This window comes from Hylobates moloch, unplaced genomic scaffold (genome assembly GCF_009828535.3).
Source record: "Hylobates moloch isolate HMO894 unplaced genomic scaffold, HMol_V3 SCAFFOLD_20, whole genome shotgun sequence".
Taxonomy (NCBI): Eukaryota; Metazoa; Chordata; class Mammalia; order Primates; family Hylobatidae; genus Hylobates; species Hylobates moloch.
In genome coordinates, this window is record NW_026652295.1 from 28282343 (window position 1) to 28303599 (window position 21257).

General features: G+C 46.0%; 1 protein-coding gene across 3 annotated transcripts; it reads left to right on the forward strand.

Annotated features, from left to right (window-relative positions):
• The first annotated feature begins 5340 nt into the window (after positions 1 to 5340).
• On the forward strand, positions 5341 to 21246 carry MOG (myelin oligodendrocyte glycoprotein). 3 transcript variants are annotated; one of them, XM_032140699.2, is made up of 8 exons: positions 5341 to 5596; positions 7617 to 7964; positions 14691 to 14804; positions 16182 to 16202; positions 16444 to 16464; positions 19200 to 19316; positions 19620 to 19640; positions 20090 to 21246. In XM_032140699.2, exons 1-8 carry the CDS (start codon positions 5509 to 5511, stop codon positions 20101 to 20103), a joined length of 744 nt encoding a protein of 247 aa, XP_031996590.1. In that variant the 5' UTR covers positions 5341 to 5508; the 3' UTR covers positions 20104 to 21246. The 3 variants fall into 3 exon arrangements, with proteins under 3 accessions (XP_031996590.1, XP_031996589.1, XP_031996593.1); XM_032140702.2 differs by having other exon boundaries at positions 5516 to 5596; positions 7622 to 7964; XM_032140698.2 differs by lacking the exon at positions 20090 to 21246 and having other exon boundaries at positions 19620 to 20079.
• The last annotated feature ends 11 nt before the right edge of the window (positions 21247 to 21257 follow it).

Consider the following 21257-nt stretch of genomic DNA (forward strand, 5'->3'; position numbering starts at 1 on the left):
TTTTCAGCTGCCGGCTCCACCACCTTCTGTGCAGGCTCCCTCCCAGCAGGGGCCTGGGAACAGTGGAAAGGAGGGGAGCGGTCAGGCCTACTCACCTCCCTTGCCAAATGGAAGGCATGGCCCTAGGCATTTGTGAAGATCTGCACTTCCCCCTAGGTACTTCTGTGCCTGAAGGAGTGTGACATGAAATTTAAAAAAAAAAAAAAAAGGGCCGGGCGCGGTGGCTCACGCCTGTAATCCCAGCACTTTGGGAGGCCGAGGCAGACGGATCACGAGGTCAGGCGATCGAGACCATCCTGGCTAACACGGTGAAACCCCATCTCCACTAAAAATACACACAAAAAAAATTACCCGGGCCTGGTGGCGGGCGCCTGTAGTCCCAGTTACTTGGGAGGCTGAGGCAGGAGAATGGCTTGAACCCGGGAGGCGGAACTTGCAGTGAACCAAGATTGCGCCACTGCACTCCAGCCTGGGCGACAGAGCGAGACTCCGTCTCAAAAAAAAAGAAAAGAAAAGAAAAAAAAAACCCACATAATAGGTTGACAGTGGAACCACAGAAAAAAGGAAAAGGTTGGTTTTTTTTTTCCTGCTTTTTATTTTCTATTTTATTATTTTTTAATAGATTTATTTAACTAGAGATGGGGTCTCACTATGTTGTAAAGGCTGGACTCGAGCCCCTGGGCCCGAGCGATCCTCCAACCTGGTCCTCCCAAAGTGATGGGATTACAGGTGTGAGCCACTGCACCTGGCCTTTTCCTGCTATTAAACAAGGAGCTCCATAGTTTCATTTTGCCCCTCAAAATATGTAGCTGGCCTTAGTAGACTGATATTCATTGCCAAATTATATGTAAGAGCAAAAAGGTTGAAAATGATGGCCTGACATTGATCAATTTGTGCCTTTAGGTAACATATAACCAGAATATAACTGCAATACAACTAGAATACAACTCATGAAGGCAAGAGTCATGTCTGTCTTGCTGAAACTTTTATAATCAGGGCCTAATATAAAGTATGACACATAGCACTTGCTTTTAAATATGTATTGATTTAAATTAATTGAGTACATTTTTGCTTCAACCTAGTAAAAATAGATATTTAAAAAACTGAAACAGTCTAAATTAAGTAGCTTGGGAAGCTACTTAAATAACTATATTATATTCAGCCAATAAAATATTGTAAGTTGTATAAAAATAACAAGGATGTTCTTTAGGTACTGATAAGGAAAGAGCTTCAAGATAAATTGTTACCATTTATGTAAAACAGGTGGGAGGAGGGAGAGGGAGGGATGTGTGAGCGCTACTTGCAGTCCTCACAGGCAGTGACTTTCATGGAGCGCCCTCTCGTGGTATATATACAAATGGAAGGATTTAGAGAAAATACAGATTGGCTTTGGCTGGCTGAGATTTTCAAAGTATGCTACTTTATAAGAATCAATTTTTATTTAAAAAATTTTTTTTGAGATAGGGTCTCACTCTGTCGCACAGGTTGGAGTGCAGCAGCACGATCAGTGCTCACTGCAGCCTCTCTCTCTTGGGCCCAACAGGTGCATGTCACCACGCCCAGCTAATAATTTTCAAAAGTACAAAAAAGCCATATTATATATTAATGTGGAAATATGAATTAAGTGGACAACAAGAATCAAAACAGTGTGTCTATTATCACTTCTGATAACATAAATAATGTAAAGATATATATTTTACAGATTATCTGTAAAAGTTTATACAGTATTGTTGCTGGGTATTTATGTAGGAAAGCTACCATTTATTGAGTGTTTACTATTTCACATATGGACAGCATACAGCATGTTGAAAAAATTACCAAACACATTTATTGTATTCATTGTGTCACTCTGAATATATTACTGTGTACATGGTCTGTCATTGGACATGGTGAGAGACGCAGATTAAGCTGAAATTACTGAGGACAGCAACACTGGAAGAAAATTGAGCTGGGTGTGGTGGCTCAGCCTGTAATCCCAACATTTCAGAAGGCTGAGGTAGGAGGATCACTTGAGTCCAGGAGTTTGAGACCAAGGGAAAGAAAAGAAAAGAAGTTTTCATTTAGCCAGGCATGCTGGCACACACCTGTATCAGCTACTCGGAAGGTTGAGGCATAAGGTTCACTTAAACTTGAGAGGTCAAGGCTGCAGTGAGCCCTGATCACACCACTGCTCTCCAGCCTGTGACAGAGACAGACGCTGTCTCAAAAAAAAGAAAGAAAGAAAGAAAAAAAGAGGCAACTCAAGAACTCAAGAATACTTGCAGGATCTCACAACATATGCTATACAAAATCAATTAAAATAATATTTAAATGCTGAAAGAAATGAGCAGCTCCCAGGGTGATACAGGGTGGTTTCACTTCTAGGACACTTCTACACTAAGCTCTATTCCTGGCAATACCTGATGTTCCCATACCCCAGATTTCTTTATTTTATTTTATTTTGAGACGGAGTTTTGCTCTTCTTGCCCAGGCTGGAGTGCAATGGTGGGATCTCAGCTCACCGCAACCTCCACCTCCTGGGTTCAAGGGATTGCCCTGCCTCAGCCTCCCAAGTAGCTGGGATTACAGGCGCATGCCACCATGCCCAGCTAATTTTTGTATTTTTAGTAGAGACAGGGTTTCTCCATGTTGGTCAGGCTGGTCTCGAACTCCCAACCTCAGGTAATCTGCCCGCCTCGGCCTCCCAAAGTGCTGGGATTATAGGCATGAGCCACCGGGCCCGGCCCCTATACCCCAGATTTCTGCAAGTGGCAACACCACTGGCTTCATTTTGCTGGTGGCCCCTCTAGCCTTCCCTTGTATATATCACCTTTGCCCAAAGACCATGTCAGCCAAGGGACTGCTCTCACAGCTCCAGGAATCCTCCCCTTTCAGGAAACTTGAGGCAGTTGAGGGCATGAAAGTAAATAAGCTGAACTCATCAGAGGCCTTGTATTGTAGTGGTTAAAAGAGCCAGTTCTGGGACTAGAAAGCCTGGCTTGAAATCGCAGCTCTGCCACTCCCTAGTGGTGTGACTTTAGCAAGTTCCTTTACCTCTTTTGTACCTTCCTTTTCTCACCTGTAAGATATGGGTGATAACAGTTTAATATTTGTTTTGTTGTTGTGAGGATTAAAGGTGTTAATGCAAGTAAACCACTTAGAACCATGGCACATAGAAGATCTCAGTAAGGTGGTTAGTTTTTTTTGTTGTTGTTTTCAGAGATGCTGTGATTTCTCCAAAGTGGCTGTGATGGCTCAGCAGGCTCCTGACCCTCTCTGCTCCCACATGCCTCCACCCTCATCCCGCTCTCCCATCCAGCTTTTGACAGCTTGCTTGGTGCTGGACAATTGCATACATCCTATCGCCCCCAAACCCTGCCCAGAAGCATCTTGTGCATAACCCTCCTACCTGAATATGCATCAGGGAGAAAAAGTGTCCCAGGACATTTTAGGTTTTTGAAGGAGAAAATCCCCACTTGGTAAAAAGCCAGGGATCCACAGCGGCCACTTGTTCCATGGGATTCACCCCTGCAATCTTGACTTTCAACCACACAGCACCAGAGTAGCCAAACATTGCTTTTGTCCAAAAGCTGGCTGCCTTGCAGGGTGAAAGAATAAGCAGTTCCCAAACTCAGCTGACCTTAGTGTCCTTCTAGCTCCTTATGCCCATCTCGGACAAAAGCAGAAATGTATGTCTCAGTTGTGTTTCTACTCCTTGCTGCCCAATATGAATTTTTGTGTTGCCCAATATAATTTTTTGTGACGATGGAAATGTTCTGTATTTGTGTTGTCTGATGAGATCACCACTAGCTGTAGTGCTATTGAGCATTTGAAACATGGCTAGTGTAATCAATGAACCAAATTTTTAATTTAATTGTAATTAATTTTAAGTGGCCACTTGCAGGGAGTGACTGCTGCATTGGACAGCACGGTTCTAAATTGAGCCTTTTTTCCTTATTTGATGAGGCATACTTGCCTTAAGATTGGGAAGTTGGCCGGGCGCGGTGGCTCACGACTATAATCCCAGCACTTTGGGAGGCCGAGGCGGGCGGATCACGAGGTCAGGAGATCGAGACCACGGTGAAACCCCGTCTCTACTAAAAATACAAAAAATTAGCCGGGCATGGTGGCGGGCGCCTGTAGTCCCAGCTACTCGGAGAGGCTGAGGCAGGAGAATGGCGTGAACCCGGGAGGCGGAGCTTGCAGTGAGCCGAGATCGCGCCACTGCACTCCAGCCTGGGTGACAGAGCGAGACTCCGTTTCAAAAAAAAAAGATTGGGAAGTCTAGCGGGGCGTGGTGGCTCACGCCTGTAATCCCAGCACTTTGGGAGGCCGAGGCGGGCGGATCACAAGGTCAGGAGTCGAGACCATCCTGGCTAACGCGGTGAAACCCCGTCTCTACTAAAAATACAAAAAATTAGCCCGGCGTAGTGGTGGGCGCCTGTAGTCCCAGCTACTCGGGAGGCTGAGGCAGGAGAATGGTGTGAATCCGGGAGGCGGAGCTTGCAGTGAGCCGAGATCGTGCCACTGCACTCCAGCCTGGATGACAAAGCGAGACACCATCTCAAAAAAAAAAAAAAAAAAAAAGATTGGGAAGTCTATTTTTGGAAACTGCTACCAATGCTGGTCTCAAGCTTGCAATTCTCAGCTGAGCCCAGAGGTGAGAGAAAGGTCATTTTCCATTCCAGATCTCACTCTCCCCTGTGACACTGAGGAAACTGGCAAGTGATGTGAAGGCTGGAGAGTGTGTCCTGTATGCTGGCTCTGTCCCTTCTGCCTGTGTTGACTGACATAGTTAGTTGCTGCCCTTGCTGATCTCCCTTCCTCCAACCTTGCCTCTCTGAGCACACCTGACATTCATCTCATGACTTCCCTAAAAATATTCTTTGGGAACAAGAAACTAACAAATCCCAAGTGACCTATCACATATACAAACATACAGAACAGAGTTTGGATTCGCGGTAGAAGAAAGGGAGGTTAGACATCAAGAAGAATGGTCTGGTGATGACAGTTGTGAGATAATAGAAATAGGAAAAAAAAATCTACGTTTTCTTTCTTTTTTAAGAACCAATAATAATTTCTCTCTTTTGACTAGTCGGTAGGGATGGGGTGGATTGGAGGAACCTTACATATTCCATGAACAAGCCTCTTCCTGAGGTCCTGTAAGTGATCCTTCCTCACTGATTAGCCCCTAGAAGACCCTTCAAAGGCTGGATCTACAGGAGGGAGTGGGGGAGGAAAGCCCAGTACCAGGCAGCCTCTGCTCCGTTGCTCTGGGGGGGTGGGGAAGGCAAACCCTGGTCATCCCCTCGGTCTGTAGCCCTTTTGTGTGAGTGCCTGGCAAGGGTGACGTGGGGCTGTTTCTGCGGGCACAGCTGCAGCACTTACCGGAGTGGAGGCAGGGCCCAGGCAGCACTGCCCTACAAGATCTTCCCTCGGGCTTTTCAGCAGTAAGGGGTCATGCACCCTAAGGGCCTCCACTTGGCCTGACCTTGCTGCGGGGGCTCTCTGTCCCCAGGAACAGTGGAGATGGCAAGCTTATCGAGACCCTCTCTGCCCAGCTGCCTCTGCTCCTTCCTCCTCCTCCTCCTCCTCCAAGTGTCTTCCAGCTATGCAGGTAAGACATGGTTTTTTTCCTGCCCTGGGGAGACCCTGAAAACAGAAAGGCTAGTTTCCTGGGGCTTAGCTCCTTCAATCATCCTCAAGTTGCTATATTATCTTTCTAAAACATAGACCTGCTGACATGCCTCCCTTCCTCAGAAACCTTCCGTGGGTGGTTCTTACAGCCTTCAAGATGGAGTCCAGACTCTTTTTTTTTTTTGAGACAGAGTCTCCCTCTGTTGCTCAGGCTGGAGTGCAGTGGCATGATCTCGGCTCACTGCAACCTCGGCCTCCCTGGTTCAAGTGATTCTCCTACCTTGGCCTCCCAAGTAGCGGAGACTACAGGCGCCTGCCACCACGCCCAGCTAAATTTTTTCTTTTTCTTTTTTTTTTTTTTTGTATTTTAGTAGAGACGAGGTTTCACATGTTGGCCAGGATGGTCTCGATCTCCTGACCTGCTGATCCGCCCGCCTCAGCTTCCCAAAGTACTGGGATTACAGGCGTGAGCCACTGCGCCAGGCCTAATTTTTTAATTTTTAGTAGAGACGGGGTTTCACCATGTTGGCCAGGCTGGTCTGGAACCCCTGACCTCAAGTGATCTGCCCTCCTCAGCCTCCCAAAGTGCTGGGATTACAGGCATGAGCCACTGCGCCCTACCCAGACTCCTTAATGTGACTAACTCAAGGCTTTCCTTGAACTAGCTCTTACTTGTCTTTCCAGCTTTGTCTTTTCACCTCTCAAATTGAGATTAAATAATAACAACCTCTTGGAGTTCTCATCAGAATTACATGAAATATGTAACATGCTTAGCAGTGCCTGTCCATAGTAAATCTCAATAAATGTTTGTGGAATTATAATATCTTGTCATGTTTGAGACTTTCCTCTGCATAATCAGGCACCAGTAGGTTTTTATAAAGGAACCCGGCTGTCACGTGCAGAGAAGAAATAAACAGAAAGATTCCCATCCTCAGGGAGCCACCTGACTGACAGAGGCACAGTGCATCCACTCTCCAGGTCTAGGGGAGAAAGCAGCCTTATTTCTTAGTAGCTCAGAGTCTGACTTAAGAAACACATCCACATAGAAAAAAACACGGAACTTGTTCGGGTCAGGGTCCAGGAGCCACAGTGAGGTGGAAGATACAGGGGAAGGAAGAGTGAAATAGAGCCATCCCCAGAGTGGAAGATCTCAGAGGATAATTTGGGAAACAAGGTATGAACAAGGACTGAATAGTGAGAAGTGATGGAGAGACAGTTAAAGTGGATGGAGTGACAAAAGCAAAACCTCTAAGGGTAGAATAGGCAGCAATTTGGTCAAGTCCTAACAGGGAGGCCCATGGGAGGATTCAATCTCAAGATGCTGCACCACCTTCCAAGAGGGAACCTAAAGGCTGGGCTGAAGAGTCAGAGATGGCTACAGCTGGCAAAAAGATGGGCAGATGCTGAGAGGAGATGATTGATAGAATGTTCTGTCCAGGACATTCACAGTATCTCTATAACCAGAATCTTTTTCGTTGTTGTTGTTCTCAAGAAGGAAACTTGGGATCGGGTGTGGTGGTTTATGCCCATAATCCCAGCGCTTTGGGGCCAAGGCAGGTGGATCACCTGAGGTCAGGAGTTCGAGACCAGCCTGGCCAAGAGTGTGAAACCTCATCTTTACTAAAAATACAAAAATTAGCTGGGCGTGGTGGCAGGCGCCTGTAATCCCAGCTACTCAGGAGGCTGAGGCAGGAGAATCACTTGAACCTGGGAGGCGGAGGTTGCAGGGAGGCAGAGGTTGCAGTGAGCCAAGATTGCACCACTGCACTCCAGCCTGGGCGACAGAGAGTAAGACTGTCTCAAAAAAAAAAAAAAAAAAAAAAGTTAAGAAGAAGAACACAAGAACAATTGCACAATTGCAATCCTCCCTGGCTCTAGAATTTCATTTAAAAGTCGAGTGTCTTCTTCCTTCCCTGTTTTGAAGCAGCGCTTCTCATGACAGGCTTGCTTGCCAAGGTTCCCTCTGATCTTAAATCTCTTCCTTTTGGTGTCTTGGACAGGGCAGTTCAGAGTGATAGGACCAAGGCACCCTATCCGGGCTCTGGTCGGGGATGAAGTGGAATTGCCATGTCGCATATCTCCTGGGAAGAACGCTACAGGCATGGAGGTGGGGTGGTACCGCCCCCCCTTCTCTAGGGTGGTTCATCTCTACAGAAACGGCAGGGACCAAGATGGAGAGCAGGCACCTGAATATCGGGGCCGGACAGAGCTGCTGAAAGATGCTATTGGTGAGGGAAAGGTGACTCTCAGGATCCAGAATGTAAGGTTCTCAGATGAAGGAGGTTTCACCTGCTTCTTCCGAGATCATTCTTACCAAGAGGAGGCAGCAATGGAATTGAAAGTAGAAGGTGAGTAGTGCCATATAATATTAGGTATTAACTGTTGGGTGGCCAAGAACAATTATTCTCTCAACTGAGATGAGATCCCTCAACCCAAACATCTCACTCCTGGGAATGAATTCCATACAAATGTACACATCAATAAACAGAAACTCATGCTTAGAGATGTCTGTTGCATCATTATTCAGAGTAGCAAGGAAATTGGGATCAAAATCAATGCCTTTCAGTAGGTAAGTGACTGAATAAACAATGGTAGCCATACTGTGAATATTATGCAGGCATTAAAAAGATTATTTTAGCACAAGGCCAGATGGTTTGGAGGCCTTCTATAAGGTATTATTGAGTGATAAGAGCAAGCTGCTGTAGGATACAAAAACAAAAACAAAACCCTAGGGCATGGTGGTTTGCCTCGCAGCTACTCAGGAAGCTGAGGCGGGAGGCTGGCTTGAGCCCAGGGGTTTGCAGTTACAGTGAGCTATGATTGCACCACTGCACTCCAGCCTGGGTGACAGAGCAAAGACCTTCACCCCCACTCCCTACCCCTGTCTCTAAAAAAAACAAAAACAAAAACAAAAAACAAAACCCTTGGGCCCGGCGCAGTGGCTCATGCCTGTAATCCCAGCACTTTGGGAGGCCGAGGCGGGCGGATCACAAGGTCAGGAGATCGAGACCATCCTGGCTAAAACAGTGAAACCCCGTCTCTACTAAAAATACAAAAAAAAAAATTAGCCAGGCGTGGTAGCACGCGCCTGTAGTCCCAGCTACTTGGGAGGTTGAGGCAGGAGAATGGCATGAACCTGGAAGCGGAGGTTGCAGTGAGCCGAAATCCCGCCACTGCACTCCAGCCTGGGGGACACAGCGAGACTCCGTCTCAAAAAACAAACAAACAAAAAACCCTGTATTTGTGAGCACGCACACACACACACACACGCACGCCTGTGCTTGGTCCTAGTGAATAAGCAAGTAAATCAAATGTCTAAATATAATTATAGAAAGGAGATGTCACCTTTTGACTGCACCTCCACTATTTCATTCTGCAGAATTGCAGAATTTCTTTTTTTTCTTTCTTTCTTTCTTTTCTTTTTTTTTTTTTTTTTTGAGACAGAGTCTCGCTCTGTCGCCCAGGCTGGAGTGCAATGGCGCCCTCCACCTCCTGGGTTCAAGTGATTCTCCTGCCTCAGCTTCCTGAGTAGCTGGGATTACAGGTGCCCACCACCACACTCAGCTAATTTTTGTATTTTTAGTAGATACAGGGTTTCACCAGGTTGGCAAGGCTGGTCTCAAACTCCTGACCTCAGGTGATCCACTCGCCTCAGCCTCCCAAAGTGCTGGGATTACAGGCATAAGCCATGGTGCCCGGCCTCAGAATTTCATTTTCAACATGTTTTGCATGATGGGTGATTTTGGAGAATATTTTTTGCTCTATCGCAGGATGATTAAGTTGTGGACAAGGTGAAGTGGATGGAGGGAGAGCTTTGAAAGTTAATTGCTATTTAATTGAAGAACTAAACTGCTTTGAGAGCCTGGGGGTCAGATCCTTTGCCTTTTCCTCCTCCCCACCTGCAGTGCAAACATCAGACAATTGATCACTATTGTATTTTGGAGGTGGGAGTGACCATTGCAGTGCTGGGACCAGAAGATGGCATTGTATGTGGAACAACAAAGCACTATTTCTAGAAACTGCCTGCAGGGATATGGAAATAGCTTTGTGTGTCTCAGAATGTTCTTCATACAGCTGTTTTTATTGGGGAAATTCTACTTGTCGAAAAGTTTGACAGTGAGACCCTCTCCAGTTTGCAGATTTTTCTCCTTCCTGCTCAACAACTTCCTAGCTCAGCAACTGCCTCTCCCAACAAACTCCCTCAGTTTCACCACACCAAAAAAGGAAGACAAGCCGGGTGCAGTGGCTCACACCTGTAATCCCAAAACTTTGGGAGGCCGAGGCGGGTGGATCACCTGAGGTCGGGAGTTCGAGACCAGCCTGACCAACATGGAGAAACCCTGTCTCTACTAAAAATACAAAATTAGCCTGGCATGGTGGCACATTCCTGTAATCCCAGCTGGGAGGCTGAGGCAGGAGAATCGCTTGAACCTGGGAGGCGGAGGTTGCAGTGAGCCAAGATCATGCCATTGCACTCCAGCCTGGGCAAGAAAAGTGAACTCCGTCTCAAAAAAAAATAAAAAATAAAAAAATAAAAATAAATAAAACAACAACAACAACAAGGAAGACAAAAAGAAAAGCAGCTAAAGACTTTGCCTCAGGGGAGAAAGTTCTCTTTTGGGTTGCTATCCACATTCCAACCTCCTGTTCCCACCTCTTAGTCTGCATGCCTAAGAATCTAAAAGGAAACTGTTTTACAAGTAAAAAGGGACCCTTTGCCTAGGCTTCGGAGCCAGGAAGTTGAGACAAATTTAGGAATGAGATGAAGTAATGGTATTATTGCAAGTCTCAGGTGTAACTACCTCTGCTCTTTCTCTGAAGAGTTTCTAATGTCTCTTTTTTACTTATTTTTTCTTGTCATTTTTCTGATTTTATTACTAGTTGTCTCTAATCCTTTCTTTAAATTCTTCATTATGAAACATAAAAACAAATGCCAGTCGCGGCGGCTCACGCCTGTAATCCCAGCACTTTGGGAGGCCAAGGCAGGCAGATCACCTGAGGTCAGGAGTTCGAGACCAGCCTGATCAACATGGAGAAACCCCATCTCCACTCAAAAATACAAAATTAGCCAGGCGTGGTGGCGCATGCCAGTAATCCCAGCTACTTGAGAGACTGAGGCAGGAGAGTCGCTTGAACCCGGGAGGCGGAGGTTGCGGTGCCAAGATCGCGCCATTGCACTCCAGCCTGGGCAACAAGAGCAAAACTCCGTCTCAAAAAAAAAAAACCACATACAAACCAGAGATAATCTTACAATGAGCCTCCAAGTGTCTACCACCTTGCTGCAGCACTTGTCAATCCAGGGACCACCCACTTCACCGGCTCCCCACTCATTACCACCCTCCCCTACTCAATTACTGAGGTAAATCCTAGGCAGCATGATCATTTCTTTTTTTTCTTTTTATTTATTTTGAGACAGGATCTGTCTCTGCCACCCAGGCTGGAGTGTAGTGGCATGATCTCTGCTCACTGCAGCCTCTGCCTCCCGGGCAGAAGCCATCCTCCCACCTCAGCCTACATAGTAGCTGGGACCACAGGCACACACCACCACACGCTGCTAATGTTTTGTATTTTTTGTAGAGACTGGGTTTTGCCATGTTGCTCAGGCTGGTCTCAAACTCCTAGGCGCAAGCAGTCCTCCCACCTCGGCCTCCCAAAGTGCTAGAATTACAGGCACGAGCCACTGCACCCAGCGAAGAACATTTTTTAAAAAATAAATAGGCCAGATGCGGTGGCTCACGCCTGTAATCCCAGTACTTTGGGAGGCCGAGGAGGGTGAATCATGAGGTCAAGAGATCGAGACCATCCTAGCTAACATGGTGAAACCCCATTTCTACTAAAAATACAAAAACAAAATTAGCCGGGCTTGGTGGCAGGTGCCTGTAGTCCCAGCTACTTGGGAGCTGAGGCAGGAGAATGGAGTGAACTCGGGAGGCGGAGCTTGCAGTGAGCTGAGATCGTGACACTGCACTCCAGCCTGGGCAACAGAGTGAGACCCCGTCTCAAAAAAAAAAAAAAAAAGCCACACACACACGCAAACACACAATAATATAAATAAATAAATAACCACAATACTATTATCACATCTTAAAAACTCAACAAAAATTTCTTAATATCATCAAATACCCAGTTTATGGTCAAATTTTCCTGATTGTTTTATAAATATACTCTTACAGTTGGTTTCTTTTAGAGAGATTCAAACGTGACCCACCTGTTGACCTTTGCCCTTAGGGTTTCCCACGGTCTGAATTTTGTTGACAACATTCCCAAGTTGCTATGTAATACGGTCCTCCATGCCCTGTGTTTTTCTGTAAACTGATAGATGTGCAGGTGCAATGACATTTGTGTTTGATTTACTTTGGCAAATATAGTTCATCAGTGATACTCTATACTTCTTGTTGCTTTACATGCGGAGGCTAATAATGTCTGCTTTTCTCTCTTTTCTAATTATTTGTGAAAGGAAAAATGTGGGGGTTGGGAGAAAAAAACCCTTAAGTACATACTCACTAAATCACATTGCTACAGGTAACTTCCATTAAGAACTTGAAAGTATGGGCCGGGCACGGTGGCTCATGCCTGTAATCGCAGCACTTTGGGAGGCCGAGGCAGGCGGATCACGAGGTCAGGAGATCGAGACCATTCTGGCTAACACGGTGAAACCCCATCTCTACTAAAAATACAAAAAATTAGCCAGGCGCAGTGGCGGGTGCCTGTAGTCCCAGCTACTTGGGAAGCTGAGGCAGGAGAATGGCGTGAACCCGGGAAGTGGAGCTTGCAGTGAGCCGAGATCGCGCCACTGCACTCCAGCCTGGAGACAAAGCGAGACTCTGTCTCAAAAAAAAAAAAAAAAAAAAACCTTGAAAGTAAAGGTCGCTGCATCTTCTTTTAGGGAACACAATAATAGACAGAAGCCTTAGTCTACAGCTTGAAGGATTGTAATTATACCTAAGCAACCCTCCTGGACCAGTTTAACGTTATTAGCTGTGATGTATCCCTACCTTTGATGTCATTATCCTTACTTAGCGCTCCCTTAAAGCAGAGATCAAGATGAAAAGGGCTTCAGCTGCAGCATCGCACATGGAGATTAGAGTGGGGCTTTTGGATGCTGAGGAGCAGACCTAGAATGGGAAATAGCTGGGAGCCACAGAAGTGAAGGTCCCCCTCCCTCATTGCTCAACCTACTCCACGTCTCCACGTCTGCACATCTGTTCAGTTACTGAATCCTGTGTAAGCTACCTTCTTTTTCTTCTTTTCTTTTCTTTTCTTTTTTTTTTTTTTGAGATGGAGTTTTGCTCTTGCTCTTGTTGCCCAGGCTGGAGTGCAATGGTGCGATCTTAGCTCACTGCACCCTCCAACTCCCAGGTTCATGCAATTCTCCTCCCTCAGCCTTCCGAGTAGCTGGGATTACAGGCGTGCACCACCATGTCTGGCAATTTTTGTATTATCAGTAGAGACAGGGTTTCACCATGTTGGCCAGGCCGGTCTCGAACTCCTGACCTCAAGTGATCCACCCACCTTGGCCTCCCAAAATGCTGGGATTACAGGTGTGAGCCACTGCGCCCGCTGTAAACTACCTTCTTAAAAGCTCTAGAAGAGGGCTCTTAACCTTTTGTTGTGTGTCATGCACCTTCGGCAAGCTGATGAAGTTGATAGACCCCATCTCAGAATTTTTTTTTTTTTTTTTTGAGACAGTGTCTCACTCTGTCACCCAGGATGGGTTGCAGTGGCACGATCATGGCTCATTGCAGCCTTCACCTCCCAGGCTCAAGTGATCCTCCTGGCTCAGCCTCTTGAATAGCTGAGACCACAGGCTTGTGCCACCATGCCCATCTAATTTTTAATTTTTTTTCATAGAGGCAGGGTCTCACACTATGTTGCCCAGTCTGGCCTCGAGAACTCCTGGGCTCAAGCAATCTTCCTGCCTTGGCCTCCCAAAGTGGTGGGATTACAGGGGAGAGCCACCACACCTAGCCAGAAGAATGTTTTAAATAAACCAAATAAAACATTTATACCAAAATACAGTTATCAAAATATTAAATTAACAAGAGTTAGGGTGGCCCTAGTAATTAGTGTAATTTCAAAATAGTAATGAACATAAGCGATAGTTTGAGATTTCTGTGACTTTTCTAATGTGACATGAAAATATTTGTGATTTTTCTTTCTTTCTTTTTTTTTTTTTTTTTTTGAGATGGAGTTTCGCTCTTGTTGCCCAGGCTAGAGTGCAATGGCAAGATCTCGGCTCACCGCAACCTCCGCCTCCTGGGTTCAAGCGATTCTCCTGCCTCAGCCTCTCGAGTAGCTGGGATTACAAGAATGTGCCACCACGTCCGGCTAATTTTGTATTTTTAGTAGAGACAGGTTTTCTCCATGTTGATCAGGCTGGTCTCGAACTCCCAACCTCAGGCGATCCGCCCACCTCGGCCTCCTAAAGTGCTGGGATTACAGGTGTGAGCCACTGCACCTAGCCAATATTTGTGATTTTTATTGACGACAAAGTCAAAGGTTCTGTTCATACTATTGTGGTGTATTGCCTACAAGCATAATTAAAATAAACACTAAATTTCAGTTTCAAGGTTACTGAAAATAAATATGTATTTTTTATTCCCTATTTAAGCTTTGAATCCCCTGACTTCCTATACCATTACCACTGTCCTAGTTCAGGTTCATGTTGTTTTTTACTTTAATTGTTATCACAGTCTCTTAACATTTCTCCCTATCTTCTCCAGTCCTGTAGGTGCTAAATCTGATGTGGTCACTTCTCAGCTTGGAATCCTTCAGTGCACCCCCATGGCCTTGAGGATCAGATCTAAATTCCTTAGCTGCTCCCTAAAACTCCCCCAGCCTGACCCAATACACAATCTTGACTTTAAACCACTTGTCATTCTAAATCACTAGCATTTCCTGGAAAAAAAAAAAAACCATTTTTCCTTCAGGGCTAAGCTCAGGGACCAATTCTGTATCACCTTCTTTGAATCCTGAGGATATTCATTTCTTTATTTGACCTGATTTATTGGGCCCCAGGCACCATGCTGAGTGTTGAGGATTCAGCTCTGGGCAATGTCGGTCCTGCCTTTCAGATCCTTTCTACTGGGTCAGCCCTGGAGTGCTGGTTCTCCTCGCGGTGCTGCCTGTGCTCCTCCTGCAGATCACTGTTGGCCTTGTCTTCCTCTGCCTGCAGTACAGACTGAGAGGTACAGGGCAGAGGGTGGGTGGATCAAGATCCTTCCTTTAAATGAGCTGGCTTCTTGGAGCTACACCACTTAACATGTATTTGTGGGTGACTTCTGGGTTCAGAACTTCTTCTCACTATTGAGTGATAAAGAAAAAAAATAACTCCATGATGAAAGAGTTTTACATCTTACGGAATGCTTTCATATGAATAATCAGACTTAGCATTTCCCTATGAGCTAACTATGGCATATAGTAACCCCATTTTACAGAGGATGCAACTGAGGCCAGGAGTAGTTCAGTGACTTACTCAAACCGATATAACTTATAAGTGGTAGAGCTGAGGCCTCTGTGTCATACGTAGCAGCTCTATGCAACTTGGGAGAGTGTGAGCTTCAAAGTCAGACAGGTCTAGGCTATCAGGAATTTTGAATAAAGATACTGAAGTGAAAGTCTCTACCACACAGTAGGCATTCGAAAATTGTTTCCTCCTTCTCCATTCAACACTGAGGACTCAAGTTCAGCTGCTGATGAAGCTCCTCTTTTTTGCCTAGAGCTTTCATTCTGAGCCTTCTCCTCCTACCAAGTGTCTCCCCAATGCCAGAGCAGGAAGAGTCTTCACTCCTCCCCATGCCCCACCTCCCATTTGTTACTAAGAGGAGAGGAGAAAGTAGCAAGGAGGGTATGGGGAATGTTTGGGGGGAATGGGTGTCGGTGGGATCAACAATAAAGTCCTTTCTCTCACCTTGAATTCATCCCAGATGCCTGCTTGTTTACTTCTTCCACACAGAAAAAGGCCTTCAGCCCACATGGCTGAGCAGAAAGAATCTGAATGTTAGAGTCAGGCAGCCTGGGTTTGAATTCCATCTCAGGTACTGAACTATATAGCAAAATTCTTTGATTCTCCAAGCCTCAGTTGCCTTGTCTGTCAAATAGAGAAAACATCCTCCCTCCTAAATTGTAGGGAGGATTAGAGTCATGCAAAGTGCCTACTACAAATCCAGTCACAAAGTAGCTAGCTACTCACTAAATGTTCAGCTCCTCCTTCCTCATTCAGATGGGAAGTGGCTTTAGATCTACAAAGCGGCAACGCAGTGGGCTGGAGCAGCACTGTGAACTGAGAATCCAAGAAAAGGGTCAAAGAGCAGCTGGGAGGTAGTAGATCCTTGTGCTGGCTTGGGGCATTGCTCACATTCTTCATTCGCTATTGTATCTAGACTATAGCTAGAGAAAGAGCCGCAACCCTTGGCTTTAAATCCAGTGCTCTTCCTACTCTCCTAAGGTTGTTTCCGGGCCGCAGAGAAATAGCCTGCACAAGGGGGCCAGGCGCAGGGTGTGGGAGGGTCCCCACCGAGAGCCAGAGCATGCAGGAACTAAAATGTTGCCTTTTTCTATTTTAGGAAAACTTCGAGCAGAGATAGGTGAGTTCCAGTCATCATTTCTCCCAATTCTTGCCTTTCAGTTTTTTGGCATAACGGATATTGTAGCGTTCTCGGACGTCTCTCTCTCTCTCAATACCCTGTTTTCCCCTCAGTTTCCCTTTCTCTATGGTGGGTGTGTCGTGCCTAGAACAAGTTTTAAGTAATTAAATAACAAAGACTCAGGATAAAAGATCCTTTTTGAGTGCCCTGCTAAACCCATTTCCATTTGTTTCTCTTTCAGAGAATCTCCACCGGACTTTTGGTAAGTTCTGGCATATCTAGGCCCTCCCAGGTCAACTTGGTATTTCACTCTAGTTCCAGTCACCTGGGGGAACAAGGACCCCTGGCTCCTGGTTGGGTCCCTTCCTCTCTTCTCTTTTCTTTCTTTAAATAAGAAGTCATTTGCATTTAGGATTGGTAAAATCATAATAAAAATACTCATGTACTGTTTTTATGTGCCAGGCACTATTCTAACTGCTTTACAAAAACGTTATCTTATTCTGTTTAACTCCTTATGCACATGATCTCTCTTTTCAGGAATGGCAAAACAGAGGTAAATAGACTGTTTTTTTATTTTTTATTTTTTATTTTTACTTGTTTTGGTAAATAGATTGTTTACATGTAAACCTGATGTCTGGTTGGGGAGGTGAAACAAACAAAAACAAGACACAACTCTATCACCTGTACTTATATTTCTGTTTTACAAAACTCAGGATGTTTCCATGAGTACAGAACATGACTAATCAGAGAAGACCTCATGGAGGAATAGAAAAGCCACCAAACCCCACTAGGAATTGACCCCTCAAGGACATGGTTTCTAGCCTTTTTGTTCACTGCAGATTGCCCAATGCCTAAAGACAATGGCAACAGAAGAGCATCCAAATATTTGTTAGATAAATGTTGCAGAAACTAGAAGGTGTCGTTAGGGCACAGATGGTAACTTCTCTGAGCAAACTTCCTTCACAGCCCCTCCTCCCGAGCCTGTAGGTGACTCTACTCGTCACCTGGCACACAGAGTTCTATCCTATGATTTATGAAATTAGACCAGTGTGTGGACCGCCCCCCTCCCCCGCCACACACACACACGTCTTTACACACCCAAAGAGGAGGAATAGTATCTGTTTTGGAGGACTTTACTATGAAAGGTCTTAACTCCTTTTTGTACCATGAATCTCTCTGGCACTCCAGTGAAGTCTAAAGGACCCCTTTGCAGAATGTTTTTAAATATACACTTAAAATAGAACACATAGGATTGCAAAAACAATCATTGTATTGAAATATAATTATCAACCGATAATCACATTTGTGATATAGTAACATAAATGTTTCTTTTTTTTTTTTTTTTTGAGACGGAGTCTTTCTCTGTCCCCCAGGCTGGAGTGCAGTGGCGCGATCTCGGCTCACCGCAACCCCCACCTCCTGGGTTCACGCCATTCTTCTGCCTCAGCCTCCCGAGTAGCTGGGACTACAGGCGCCCGCCAACACGCCCGGCTAATTTTTTGTATTTTTAGTAGAGACGGGGTTTCACCGTGTTAGTCAGGATGGTCTCGATCTCCTGACCTCGTGATCTGCCCCCCTCGGCCTCCCAAGGTGCTGGGATTACAGGCTTGAGCCACCGCGCCCGGCTCTTTTTTTTTTTCTTTTTTTTTTGAGGCAGAGTTTTGCTCTTGTCACCCAGGCTGGAGTGCAATGGCGCGATCTAGGCTCAGTGAAACCTCTGCCTCCTGGGTTCAAGCGATTCTCAGCTACTCCAGAGTAGCTGGGATTACAGGTGCCCGCCACCATGCTCAGCTAATTTTTGTATTTTTAGTAGAGACTAGTTTCACCAGGTTGGCCAGGCTGGCCTCGACCTCCTGACCTCAGGTGATCCACCCACCTTGGCCTCCGAAAGTGCTGGGATTACAGGCATAAGCCACCGTGCCCGGCCGTAAATGTTTCTTTAGCAAAAGTAATACATTAAGTAATGTAGCAGCAAGTCTAATAACCTGTAATTTCTTTCTTTCTTTCTTCTTTTTTTTTTTTTTTTTTGAGATGGAGTTTTGCTCTTGTAACCCAGGCTAGAGTGCAATGGCACGATCTCGGCTCACAGCAACCTCTGCCTCCTGGGTTCAAGCGATTCTCCTGCCTCAACCTCCCAAGTTGCTGGAACTACAGGCGCATGCCACCACGCCCAGCTAATTTTTGTATTTTTAGTAGAGATGGGGTTTCACCATGTTGGCCAGGCTTGTCTTGAACCCCTGACCTCAGGTGATCTGCCTGCCTCGGCCTTCCAAGGTGCTGGGATTACAGGCATGAGCCACCAGGCCCAGCCCAATAACCTTTAATTTCAAATACTAATAAACATAGACAGTATTTCAAGATTTCTTCAATAACTCTAATGGGAATGAAAACATCTATGGCTTCCATTGGTAATTAAGTCACAGGTACTGCTCATATTGTGGTTAGTTGTAACATGTTTTGTTTTGTTTTGTTTTTTCCAAGACTTGGGGGAATGGGTGTTGGTGGGATCAACAAGAGTCTTGCTCTGTGGCCCAGGCTGGAGTGCAGGGGCAGGATCTTGGCTCACCGCAACCTCTGCCTCCCAGGTTCAAGCGATTCTCCTGCCTCAGCCTCCCAAGTAGCTGGCATTGCAGGCATGCGCCACCACGCCCAGCTAATTTTTACACTTAGTAGATACGGGGTTTCACCATGTTGGCTTGGCTGGTCTTGAACTCTTGGCCTCGTGATCCGCCCACCTCAGACTCCCAAAGTGTTAGGATTACAGGCATGAGCCACCATGCCTGGCAGTTGTTACATTTTTAATGAAAGACAATGTTAAATCCAGTTACTGAAAATAAGGAGGCAGTACTTTTCTCATCCCAGTTCATGGACTCTCTGAATTCTGTCCCCAGAGTCCTTTGGTGTTCTAGGACCCCAGGTTAAGGAACCAAAAAAGACAGGTGGGTGGGGCATGAGGGGAACACATGTTAACCCTGTTTGTTCTGGTGAACAATTCAGATCCCCACTTTCTGAGGGTGCCCTGCTGGAAGATAACCCTGTTTGTAATTGTGCCGGTTCTTGGACCCCTGGTTGCCTTGATCATCTGCTACAACTGGCTACATCGAAGACTAGCAGGTGCAGTGGCTGGGCAGCAGGCAAGGCCACCAAATAGTGGGGGACCAAGTCAGCTCTGAATGGGAAGCCGAAAGAGAATAGAAACAGGACTCAAGATTAGGGGAGCTGGGATTTCCTTATTCCTCTGTCCCCATGCCCAACCCCAGGCGCTTCTGAGAAACTGTGAAGAGAACCACTTACTGGATCTGTGGGGTCCCCCAGTGGAAAGGGCAGTGTGGGTCACTCCAAATGTCCATAGGGAGGATGTGGGGAAGGTGCTGTTCATCTTCCACTGATCACTTATTTCTTTCTTTTTGTTTTCAGGGCAATTCCTTGAAGAGCTAAGTAAGTTCTCTTCTCTCTCTTATAAGCAGAGAATAAAAAGCCAGGAAAGGGAAACAGAAGCAACAAGAGGAAGAGGGGTCTATTGAGGGATCACATTCCCAGAGGAAAGGAGGAGCTGGAGAGCCTGGGTGGAGGGAAGACTCCTCCTGGGAGGTAGAGGGGAAAGAGGCCAGCTGTTAGAGACATATTTACAGGTGGCAGAGAAGCTGGAGGCACTCCCATCTGCCACCTGATTCATTCCTCCTTCACTGCCCCTAAGCAGGAATCCCACCCTAGCTGGTCTCATTGCCCATTCCACAGCAACTGCCCAGTGCCTCACCTCTCAGATCAACCATTGAGGCAGGAATGGAGACAAGATGACCCCAAGGGCTTTTCTTCTCCCTAGTTCAATGGTTTTATGATACATACTACTGACATAGGTTTTTCAAGTTATTTTCTCCTTCTTCTAGGAAATCCCTTCTGAGTGATGTCACATCTTGGCAGGGGTGGAGGAGAGCCTGGTTGCCCAGGGATTGGTCCTTGGGGACATCTCATCCATCAAGTTGCACACTCACTGGCATCTTTGCTATGGGGACATTCCAATTTGCACTTTCAGGAACACTCTGAATTCCAAGTAGAATTGATTTCTCTTCTTCTGTCATCTACCTTTTCTCTTCCTTCATTTTCCCATTTTTATTACCCTTCTTTCCATTTCTCTCTCCAGTCTTCCACCTGGAAGCCCTCTCTGGCTAAGGACAGGCAGGTGCCCCTCTCTCCATCAGAGGACACCTGTACTGGAGAGCAACACAGGATGGTCTCTGCCATGAACTGGAGGCCAGGAATCTCCTCACTGAAAATTACAGTATGATAACTTTGCAAATGGTGGTTGTTTCTTCCAAGACTCCAGCCCTGATTGCACAAAACTGAGAGGCATGTGAAGGGAAGGAAGAGGAAGAGTGCAAAACATTGAAGAGAGAGCTGAGTGAGCTGAAGAGTGAGGATATGGGTAGCTCCAACCCAAACCTGGCGATGGGGGGAAACCTACAGAATACTAGCCAGAACTCCACCTTGTCTTGGCAGCCTACTAGGGACCTGGGGAAGCAAAAATGAAAGCTGGGCAACATGCCTGCTTTAGAATGTTTTCCTTCTACTTACACATCTTCCACAGGTCTCAGCATCTTTCCTTCCTCTCATCCTTTTCCTCCTATCTTCATATCTATCAGAGTATCCACTGTTTATTCAACAACTACTATTGATGGTCAGACACAAACAAGCTAGGTGCTAATTAATAACGATACGAGTTTTGGCCGGGCGCGGTGGCTCACGCCTGTAATCCCAGCACTTTGAGAGGCCGAGATGGGCGGATCACGAGGTCAGGAGTTCAAGACCAGCCTGGCCAACATGGTGAAACTCCGTCTCTACTAAAAATACAAACAATTAGCTGGGCATAGTGGCAGGCGCCTATAATCCCAGCTACTCGGGAGGCTGAGACAGGAGAATCGCTTGAACCCAGGAGGCGGAGGTTGCAGTGAGCTGAGATCGTACCACTGCACTCCAGCCGGAGTGACAGAGTAAGACTCTGTCTCAAATAAATAAATAAATAAATATAATACAAGTTTTCGTATGCACACTTCTAAC